The following is a 10,963-nucleotide window of genomic DNA, read 5'->3' as shown; positions in this document are numbered from 1 at the left end:
CCGAGCTTGTTGGAAGCAGGTGGAGGTAATTGCCACTGGATTTTTTTCCAACTTTTTTTACATATTTTTTTAATGTTTTTTTCTAATATTTTTTTACCTTCTACAAATTATGTGGCCATTCTAAAAGTTATAGATAATAGATAAAGCTTTTTTACATCTTTAGATATTGATATTGTTTATACTATTATTTTACTTGACTTCATAATGATTTTACATGAAATATATTACGGAATTATAAATTATTTTTATCAAACTTTGTATCAAAAGTCCTAATATTCTATGGATTTTTAAATTATTTAATATTGATAATATATGCATTTTTTTTTGCAAAGATTCTACCCTATAAATTTCAATGTAGTAAGAAAATTTTACTTGAGAGGTTAACTTTAAATTTTTGTTGTTAATGTCATAAGTCATTCATGTTTGAAAAACTCTCAATCATCTCTGAATTATGTACAATCTTGATGATACAAGGAAAAAGGTGCATATTATTTGATTGATTGAGTTATTATTTTATCTTAACTATTTTGTTTTAACTACTATATAAAAATTATTTTCAGCAACAAAGACAACTAAATAAAACTACTAACCAAAATAGTAAACGAATTTCTTGTATGTAACATATGATTTATTTGAAAAATAAGTAACTGGAAATTTTACACTTAATTCAATTATCAGGAGCTTTAATCTTTAACGAAGAACAACACTTTAAATATATTTTTTTCTTTAACATTTTTAATTGTTATTGAGAATTAATTTTTATTTTTTGGGTACAATTATTATGTTATTTTGAGACTATAAAACAATTATATAGGTTATTTTATATTTTTTGTTATTCAATTAATTATAATTAATTATTATTATTTCTCCTAAATTTTATATCATGATCTGTCACTGGTTGATAATACACGATTTGCATATAACTTATGTGATAATATGATAATAGATGTGTACCATTAATGATATGAGTAATATAGCAACTAAAGTTGCTCAAATATTTAATTCCTATAGCTACCAAGAGCAAGGTTACCTAGGTAGGATACTGGTAACCGCTGTGCAACTTTTTCAGTGAGACACACCATAAATTACAAAACGATTGGTGTAGGGACATATCTTATTCACGCTACTCACTAATATATGAGAGTCATAAAAGGATGGGGAAGATATAAAGCATAACTAGTGGACTTCATATGAGTAAAAGTGACTAGTGGACTTCATATGAGTAAAAGTGAGTTGTACTGTAAGAAAATTTATGTTTTTCTTCTCTCATTACATTTTTTATATATTAAAAACATATGAAACCACGGCCCATTTAAGTCAAGAAGAATAGCATCACTCTTAATCAAAATCTATAATGAAGTTTGCATATCGTAATCAAGAAGGGAAAATACGAGAATCTAACCTAAATCACAATGGATATGTGCCAAAGATTTAACTAGATGTATTAATCCGTATATATGAAATTTTTTCTTCACATTAGTGAATATAAATTATATATGTTTTACAAACTTTCTCAAACGTTTAATTTAAAGTTGGGTTGTGTTTAAGGGTGGCTACAAAAGGAGCTCGGTGTCAATATTTACTAAGCACCCAGTAAATCAACAATTCAGTGCTTCAGCAGTTCAGCCTTTGAATAAAGTGTTCTTAGTTGGTTTATGAAATTCGTTTAATCTTGATTTTTTAACGTATTTTTTTCTTTTCAAATGAGTAAGAACTATAGAAAAAATTGTTAAAGGGTATATAACATTTCTCTAGTTTAGGTGGGGATAGTGATCCATTATTCAGCATTATTAGCTCCCCAGCTACTCTCTTATGAGTACCATAAACATTGATAGGATTATAAATGTAATCTGGCACCGATCCAAGACAATATATCCTGCAGAAATAAATTTAAAGCATGGAACAAACTACAGCACAAAATACATATAGTAGGTAGTATAATTATTTCACCTAAATTTTTGTCTCCCTCATTGGCAGTTATGAAAGTATTTATTAAAATTTTACAGTGTAGTATGTACATCCAACACGTGAAAAAAGATCATCACCCATGTTGGAGACTAAAGTTTTTATTTTGTCTTTAGTTTTTAATGGTCAAAATGTTATTTTATTATAAGGAATAAAAGTATCTTAACACACGTTAATTTTTCATTTGTTTTTATAGTACTAATCTCTTCCGTACCCCCGACATCCAAGTCAAGTATTACTACTATATAAGCCTCAAACTTAATAGCAAAATCAAGTTGCTACCTACTCTCTGAAAATAATTTAGGTGGCCATTTTCTTCTATGGCAACCCTCTCCCCTAAAATCATTACCATCTGCACACTCTTCACAGTTCTGTCCATTGCTTCTTCTGCAGCAACTGATGAGGAACAAACAAGACCCTTTAAGAAGCTTTATGCCTTTGGTGACTCTTTTACTGACACTGGCAACACTAAAAATGGCAATGGTCCAAGTGGATTTGGTCATGTATCAAACTCTCCATATGGAAAAACCTTCTTTAACCATTCCACTAACAGATACTGTGATGGCAGGCTTGTGATTGATTTTGTTGCTGAATCACTATCATTGCCATACTTGACCCCTTATCTTCACCACAAAGGCAATGACACTTTTGGAGTGAACTTTGCTGTTGCTGGTTCTACAGCAATAAACCATGAGTTCTTTGTTAGGAACAATCTTTCCCTTGATTTTACTCCTCAGTCCATTCAGACCCAAATTCTATGGTTTAATAGGTACCTTGAGAGCCAAGCATGTCAAGGAGTGGAATCTGGTTGCAAAGATTTTAATGAGACTCTATTTTGGTTTGGTGAGATTGGAGTTAATGACTATGCTTACATTCTAGGATCTTCAGTCTCAGATGATACCATAAGGAAACTAGCAATTTCAAGTGTCTCAGGAGCTTTACAGGTAAATAATATGACCTATTGGCCTTGGCCTTTTATACTAAACTAGCTAAAAGTTATAACTTGAGATTCAAAAGCATATCTTACATTCTCACTTAATTTCTTACCACATAACAATTTTATATACAGAATCATCTAAGCACAATGTGAATCTATGAAACTGAATGGACCTTTTAGTTCACAAGAAATGCTACTTTCACACACTTGTATATACCTTACGCCCACACAATTTTCATCATGTAGTTAAATTTGGTCTCACTAGGTTTTCTGCACACCCATGCTCTATCTACACCAAGAAAGATGTGAAGCATAATTAAATGTGTAAGAAGCATTTTCCTTCCTTTTAGGAGGATTTAGAATTAGATTTTTGTTAGTTACGCTGTTACACATACTTCAGTTCTATAAAGTTTTTATTATCTGGTTAAATTGATCTTAGTTTCTGCACACCTATACTTCACTTCTATTATTGTTACTTGCACATATTTAAACACACTTTACTCACATAGTCACATCTATAAGTTTTCATCATCTCTTTAAAATGAGGTTTGCTATATGCTCCTAGAAATTTTACTACTGATCACCTAATACTAAATAGTGAAAATACAAAGCAAAAAAATAATGCATTGAATGTCTTGGGAATATACAAAAAACATTCAATATTGTCTTTATGTAGTGAATAGGAGCAAGGGGCATTAGAAATAGTATTCTATTAAAACCAGTCTCAAATTATTTTGTGCACATATCTTCTTTGCCAACCACATAACTAGGTGTGAGTGATGTGAAGCATAACTAGATGTGTAAGAACCATTTTCCTTCATTAAGTAATTTATATTCTTTTGTTTTGCAGACAGTGCTTGAGAAGGGTGCCAAGTACCTAGTTGTACAAGGTTTGCCACCAACTGGCTGCTTAACATTAGCCATGTATCTGGCTTCTCCCGATGACCGCGATGAAATTGGATGTGTGAAAAGTGCCAACAACCAAAGCTACACACACAACCTTGTGCTGCAAGCCAAATTAGATGAACTCAGGAAACAGTATCCCCAATCTGTCATACTTTATGCTGATTACTGGAATGCCTACAGCACTATCATGAAGAATCTGACCAAATATGGGTTCGCAGAGGCATTCAAAGCCTGCTGCGGATCACAAGATCCACCTTACAACTTCAGCGTGTTCAAGACATGTGGCACGCCTAATGCAACGGTCTGCTCAAGCCCGTCTCAGTACATTAATTGGGATGGTGTTCACCTAACTGAGGCCATGTACAAGGTTGTTTCTAATATGTTTCTTCAAGGAAACTTCAGCCAGACTCCATTCAATTTTTTATTGGAAAAGAAAGAGAGGCAAGGGTGAATGGTTCATCCAAGAATAATATTTGGTATTGATTGCTCTCATGGCTTTAGTTAGTAGAGTGTCTGGTAATGTAACTACAAGTATGGGAATCTGATTTTATCTTTTTTGCTTTAACTTATGTCTGCTAATGTAACTATATGAGTGACTGAGGGTTTCAGATTTTATCTTTATTGCTTGAACTTATTTCCACAGCATGATATATGTGAAATTAACAATAATATTGTGTTTGTGTTATTTGCCATTAATCCTAGTGTAAAAATGAACAGTCCTAATTACTAAACATGTATTCATTTTCAACTAACTTCATCCATCTTAGGGTAATTCATTTTAGTTAGCTTGAGGCTCTCAGAACAAGATGAACAATAAATAGCATAGACTTAATAAAGCAATAAGTGATTTGCTGCATTGGTTCAAATTCCTTATTCTGACACTGCAAAACACTTGATATACAACATGTTATTAGTTTGCAGATATGACCCGTGTTTTTAAAACAAGCAATTATTAGTAATAATAGCTTGGAAAAGCTTACGTTGGCGCTTCACCATCATCATACAAAATTACTTGCTAAAAGCTCGTATATCACTTGGTTAGTATAAGACTATATATAAGTAATCGTCCTACTTCTGTAAAGAGGGTATTGATGTGTATAAATTTTTTATTTAAAACAAGATGTCACCTCTTTTTCTTGTGACATCTTCATAAACACTGTGTGATATACTTAATTCAAGAGAGTGTAATAATTGAGTACTTTACAAACAAATAATCAAGAGGAAATTTAGTAGCAAATAGATAGAGACGCAACACAACACATCTTCCCTAGACATGGTTTGCACATCAACCACACCCTTCTTGCAAGTTAGAACCCACAAATCATGAGTTAAATTTTCAACAGAGGTAAGTTCATCTGAAATACTTAAGACACACAAATTGTCAAGGATAAATTTAGTAGGAAATATGATGTAGACATGAACATCACAGCAATTGTGTACATTAACAAGTCGATGAGCTCTATGCTTACTTTTCAAGGAATTAATAGAGTATATAAAGTTGCATTTTTTTATTTTAACCGAAACAAAAAAACATCTATACTGAATGTAAAGTTTTATACCTAATCAATACATGATTCATTAGCATGCATTTTTTATCGCTCTAAATTGAATTAATATATTAAAAGTGAAAAGAGATGGAATGCAAATGCATAACCTTAAGGCGAGTAGAAGCAAGCATAAGAAAATGTTACATCTTTATTATTAGTACATAAATTTGGGTTTGGCTAACTTAGATTCGGCCCAATGTGATTGGGTTGGCCTATTTAGTTTGCAATAAACACACAAAAGAAGAAGACAAATAGAAGCCTGTTCGATACATTTAAAAACAGCGATAGTGATATAGAACATAGAAGAAGCTCTGCAGAAATTTGTTTTGCATCTAAAAGTAGCAGTAGAAATGGAAGGAGAAGAAGGATCACAGGAACCTCAGCTTGTACTCGCCGACAAGCTATTTCTTCTCAGACAACCCGATGTTTCTGACATTGACAAAGTTCGCTACAAAGACGAGGTTTTTACTTATGTTAAGGATAATGGTTTGTAACTATCTCGATTTCAATTCTTAGTTCTTTTTTCAATTCACTATAATTTTATTTAATATCTCTGTCTCTCGTAATTGTAATTTCTTGTTGTACAGATATGCTCCCTTTATACGAAACCCTAGTTGCTCAATCCGTATTGGACTCAGATCCTGCCCTATTAGATTCAATGCGTGCTAAAATTGATGATGAGCTCAAGAAGATTGATGAAAAGTCTGTTATTTTTCTCTTCCTTTTTCGTTTACTAATCTAAAAACTATATTTTTCACAATTAGGTTCACGTTTGTTTTCAGTTGGATGCTTTATCTTCAAATGTTTCATAAGTGTCTGTGGTTGTGTGAGATCATTATGTTTGTTATTCATTTGGTTACCCTTCATAGGAAAGGGGATGAGGGTGATAGTTAATTTAATTCACTATTATGATACTAACAAAAACAAATAGGGAGGACGGAGAAATTATATATTTTTGTGCTGAACCTGATAAAGAGTTGAAATTAGGGTAGCTTAATAGCTTTTGGTAGATGTGTTAGGATAGAATGGAACAGCTGTTCTATGTTTGGGACCAAAGATACGAACACAGGATTCTTCTGTCCGCGCGCCAAACGCTACCTGAGGTTATTGCATCAGTAGTGCATAGTTTTAGTATCTTGTCTTGTTAATAGTGAGGCCCATCTAAGTATACAAGAAGTGAGCAAAAGTTTCTATGTGACTGAAGCACATGTTAGTCCAGGAAGATAAAAACATTAATAATGAAAAAATGCTGAGGACGGGCCAGATGGAATCACAATCATTGCATTTTCCATTTTTGTGATTCCATAGATGCTACTTACTATTATTTGAAAAGTGGCAACTTTAGTAATCCTTGAACTTATTCTCTTCCATGTGGTTGCCTCGCTTTAGGATTGCTGATGCTGAGGAAAACTTAGGTGAGAGTGAAGTTCGAGAGGCTCACTTGGCTAAATCTTTGTTTTTCATCCGTATTGGTGACAAGGTATATACCTATGATAACTTGTTGAACTTTTCCTGCCTGCTGCTGGATTCATTTTTTTTTAACATTCTCCATTGTGTACTAGACGAAAGCATTGGATCATCTGAAGGTGACAGAAAGCAAGACAGTGGCAATTGGCCAAAAGATGGACCTGGTATTTCATACTTTGCAGCTTGGGTTCTTTGACATGGATTTTGATCTCATTTCCAAAAGCATTGACAAAGCTAAAAGGTAACTGTTTGAATTACGCAGATCTGAGTTGTGCCTTCTGCCATATTTTTCAGTAATGGATTGGTTTGCTAACTGTTTGCAACCATGATGGCAGCTTGTTTGAAGAAGGTGGTGATTGGGAAAGGAAGAATCGCCTGAAAGTGTATGAAGGCCTGTACTGCATGTCTACTCGAAATTTCGAGAAGGCCTCCAGCTTGTTTTTGGATTCCATTTCAACCTTTACGACCTATGAACTCTTCCCCTACGACACCTTTATTTTTTACACAGTTTTGACAAGCATTATATCGTTGGATAGAGTTTCCTTAAAGCAAAAGGTTTTTTATTTTTTCATGTGGTTCCCTATAGCTGTTGTTTTATGTTGCCTGACAAGTTTTTGCAGATTAAAAAGTTATTAACCTCAGTTAATCTGCATTAGGTAGTGGATGCTCCTGAGATCTTGACTGTGATTGGCAAAGTTCCACATCTTTCAGAGTTCTTGAACTCCCTATATGAGTGTCAATACAAGTCCTTTTTCTCAGCATTTGGTGAGTGTACATCTGCCTTGTATCTCTAGTACTCTGGTAATGATTTTTTGAAGTTTTGTTTTATTACTGGAGACACTTCATGCTACAAGTTATTTTTCTGTTATAATTTGAGAATTTGTCGCAGTGATTTAACTAATTTATTTATTTTTTATCCTATGCTCATGGTTTTGTTCCATTTTGAAATTTATTTCAGCTGGCCTCACAGAGCAAATTAAGTTGGACCGATATTTGCTTCCTCACTTCCGATATTACATGAGGGAGGTCAGAACTGTTGTTTATTCCCAATATCTGGAATCATACAAGAGCGTGACAATTGAAGCAATGGCAAAAGCCTTTGGAGTGACAGTGGATTTCATTGATGTGTAAGTGAATGCGTTTCACAGATTTTGGTTTTAGTGATTATTAATGAATGGTTTTTAAATCCTGTGGGAGGTAACTCATTACATTCATTCTCTTCCAGGGAGCTGTCACGTTTTATTGCAGCAGGGAAACTTCATTGTAAGATTGATAAAGTTGCTGGAGTTCTTGAAACTAACCGTCCCGATGCTAAGAATGCTCTTTACCAAGCAACTATTAAGCAAGGGGACTTCCTATTGAACCGGATCCAAAAATTATCACGTGTGATTGATCTATAGATCTTTAGGTGAAATTGAATTTGACCTTTATGATTTCAAGGACATCTTGTTGAGTGCATTTTACTAGATGGACTGGCATTTCTGTTATCTCTTTATTTTTATACTGATGGAACATTCAAGCTAGCTGAATCCAAGTATCTCAATCACTTTTCTATTATTGTTCTTATTATTTTGTGATGAATATATTTTGCGTTTGAATGCTTACATGTGGGTGTGGTATTTGTTACTGGCAGTTTCTCTTCATCCATGAACCATTGTTTCACCTAATCTTGTTCCAAGGCCTGTCAGGTTGAAACAGGAGTTGATACTACCCAGTATTATTGCTCACCAAAAAACTATCCAGTATTATCTATCAATTTGCCAAGTTTAGAAGTTGTTTTACGTTGTTTTTTCTCCGTTTGATGTTTCCCCTGCCTGATTTGCATGTTTATATTTATTTATCGTGGCTTTGTGCTTGAAAAGCTTGAATGGTAGTGCACTGTTAAGTTTGTGCAACACATAATTGTTATCAGGACCTATATTTCTGTGCTGTGAATATCAAGTATGTCATCACTACCATTACTTTTTAGCTTGTGATACCACTATGATATGATATATGAAAAACCCATTTATTGACAAAATCTGGGTGACCTGAAAACAATGAAGTAAATAATCTAGTACGGAAAAAAGTAATTTCTACTACACACTCGATATTGTTTAAAATGATCAAGAAAAGTATTATATTTTTATATATATATTCACTTGCTCAGGATTTTACTCCAGATATATGGGTTTTGTCATAAGTTGCTTTCCTAACCATGTGCTTTTTTTATTGGAATGGAAAAAATGATAGTTCTGCTCTGCATTCTGTTGAGTGTCATGTTTTTATGACGTGCAAGGAGTGACATGTTTGAACCTACATGCTCACACTTTTTGTCTGGCATCACTACCATATGATAATTATACCAAGTTGAAACAATGTCAAACTTCAGAGCAAAATTGATTTTAAATTAGGGAGGGGTGGAAGGAAAATTTAAACCAAGTAACAGGGACAAAATTTCTCTCGGAGTAACTGTTCAATCTAGAAAGTTAATGCAGTGCCACATTGACAACTAAAAACAATTGATCAGCTTATTCAACTTAGAAACTGCGGGTATAGCTGTAACTGGGCATCCATAATTATTTATTCTCTAAGCCATGCTGCTTGGGCAGGAGTCCAGTGAACTAATTCAGCTTCGTTGAACCATAAACCTGCAACAGATGGAATAACGCAGATAGTATTCAATTCAATATATATTACAGTTGCCTGTAGTTAAGTTAAGCTGATGGTTTAACAGAAATATACCGATCACAAGCACCCCAAAAATCCTAACTCTAGAGGTGCTGTATCTTTTTTCCACATGATGTCCTTAACATTAATGGAGGTAACTTTACTGTTATAATTGGCTTCAAACACTCATTAAACTTTTTTCCTATAATATTTTCTTCTCTACATTTTCTCACTGCTTTCGTCATCACCTTGTTGCACCCTAATTTCACTCTAACGCCCAACCTTTTTTGCACCATTTATTCCTGCAACTGAATTTTTCTGACATTCCCTGGTTTTGTCATATACTTGATGTTCATCAACTCTATAGGGAGCTCTAGCATGGGATATCCATACAATTAAACATCATTTGACACTTACAAAGTCCAGCTCCTAAGATGGGCAACTTTCTCGGGTTTTCAAACTTCATCAAAGCAAAATATGGATAGAGGCTAAAAAGCAGCAAATAATATCTAAAATCAAAGTTTGTTTTTTGTATTTACATCACTTCTGGAACCTGTTGATGTTTAAATTACCAGCAACATTTTAGACTCTTTTCACAATTCAGATAGTTGTTTGTTGCATATTTATAAATTTAACTGCACAGAAGATGAGGCTTTTACCTATTTCACGCTTGCCATTATCAGGGCTGTCACTACCATGAACAATATTCCTGCGAGAAGTTCATCATAGTGATCAGAGGAATTGAACCGGATCCAAAAATTATCACGTGTGATTGATCTATAGATCTTTAGGTGAAATTGAATTTGACCTTTATGATTTCAAGGACATCTTGTTGAGTGCATTTTACTAGATGGACTGGCATTTCTGTTATCTCTTTATTTTTATACTGATGGAACATTCAAGCTAGCTGAATCCAAGTATCTCAATCACTTTTCTATTATTGTTCTTATTATTTTGTGATGAATATATTTTGCGTTTGAATGCTTACATGTGGGTGTGGTATTTGTTACTGGCAGTTTCTCTTCATCCATGAACCATTGTTTCACCTAATCTTGTTCCAAGGCCTGTCAGGTTGAAACAGGAGTTGATACTACCCAGTATTATTGCTCACCAAAAAACTATCCAGTATTATCTATCAATTTGCCAAGTTTAGAAGTTGTTTTACGTTGTTTTTTCTCCGTTTGATGTTTCCCCTGCCTGATTTGCATGTTTATATTTATTTATCGTGGCTTTGTGCTTGAAAAGCTTGAATGGTAGTGCACTGTTAAGTTTGTGCAACACATAATTGTTATCAGGACCTATATTTCTGTGCTGTGAATATCAAGTATGTCATCACTACCATTACTTTTTAGCTTGTGATACCACTATGATATGATATATGAAAAACCCATTTATTGACAAAATCTGGGTGACCTGAAAACAATGAAGTAAATAATCTAGTACGGAAAAAAGTAATTTCTACTACACACTCGATATTGTTTAAAATGATCAA

General features: G+C 33.6%; 2 protein-coding genes and 1 long non-coding RNA gene across 5 annotated transcripts; 2 read left to right on the top strand and 1 right to left on the bottom strand.

The window, feature by feature from the left end:
- On the top strand, positions 2,202–4,438 carry LOC109363031 (GDSL esterase/lipase At3g48460-like). 2 transcript variants are annotated; one of them, XM_019609194.1, is made up of 3 exons: positions 2,202–2,909; positions 3,753–4,268; positions 4,302–4,438. In XM_019609194.1, exons 1-2 carry the CDS (start codon positions 2,286–2,288, stop codon positions 4,257–4,259), a joined length of 1,131 nt encoding a protein of 376 aa, XP_019464739.1. In that variant the 5' UTR covers positions 2,202–2,285; the 3' UTR covers positions 4,260–4,268; positions 4,302–4,438. The 2 variants fall into 2 exon arrangements, with proteins under 2 accessions (XP_019464739.1, XP_019464738.1); XM_019609193.1 differs by having other exon boundaries at positions 3,753–4,438.
- On the top strand, positions 5,615–10,435 carry LOC109362545 (26S proteasome non-ATPase regulatory subunit 6 homolog). Of its 2 annotated transcripts, XM_019608400.1 has the most exons (9): positions 5,615–5,841; positions 5,943–6,057; positions 6,745–6,835; positions 6,918–7,063; positions 7,158–7,377; positions 7,479–7,587; positions 7,781–7,949; positions 8,048–8,197; positions 10,230–10,435. In XM_019608400.1, exons 1-9 carry the CDS (start codon positions 5,706–5,708, stop codon positions 10,252–10,254), a joined length of 1,161 nt encoding a protein of 386 aa, XP_019463945.1. In that variant the 5' UTR covers positions 5,615–5,705; the 3' UTR covers positions 10,255–10,435. The 2 variants fall into 2 exon arrangements, with proteins under 2 accessions (XP_019463945.1, XP_019463944.1); XM_019608399.1 differs by lacking the exon at positions 10,230–10,435 and having other exon boundaries at positions 5,616–5,841; positions 8,048–8,380.
- Positions 9,189–10,211, bottom strand: LOC109362547. Its single transcript, XR_002109416.1, has 2 exons — positions 10,131–10,211; positions 9,189–9,452 (listed from the first exon to the last, which is right to left on the bottom strand). It is a non-coding gene; the product is annotated as an uncharacterized LOC109362547 (long non-coding RNA).

This window comes from Lupinus angustifolius, chromosome LG12, assembly GCF_001865875.1.
Source record: "Lupinus angustifolius cultivar Tanjil chromosome LG12, LupAngTanjil_v1.0, whole genome shotgun sequence".
NCBI classification, from domain to species: domain Eukaryota; kingdom Viridiplantae; phylum Streptophyta; class Magnoliopsida; order Fabales; family Fabaceae; genus Lupinus; species Lupinus angustifolius.
This window is presented reverse-complemented; position numbering and strand designations above follow the sequence as displayed.

Excerpts from the sequence above, each read along its gene's own strand:
- LOC109363031 (XM_019609194.1), top strand. The coding sequence starts at position 2,286 with ATGGCAACCCTCTCCCCTAAAATCATTACCATCTGCACACTCTTCACA. Across the intron at positions 2,910-3,752 it reads GTGTCTCAGGAGCTTTACAG|ACAGTGCTTGAGAAGGGTGC; the intron begins GTAAATAATATG and ends TTTGTTTTGCAG.
- LOC109362545 (XM_019608400.1), top strand. The coding sequence starts at position 5,706 with ATGGAAGGAGAAGAAGGATCACAGGAACCTCAGCTTGTACTCGCCGAC. Across the intron at positions 7,064-7,157 it reads AGCATTGACAAAGCTAAAAG|CTTGTTTGAAGAAGGTGGTG; the intron begins GTAACTGTTTGA and ends CCATGATGGCAG. Across the intron at positions 7,950-8,047 it reads ACAGTGGATTTCATTGATGT|GGAGCTGTCACGTTTTATTG; the intron begins GTAAGTGAATGC and ends ATTCTCTTCCAG.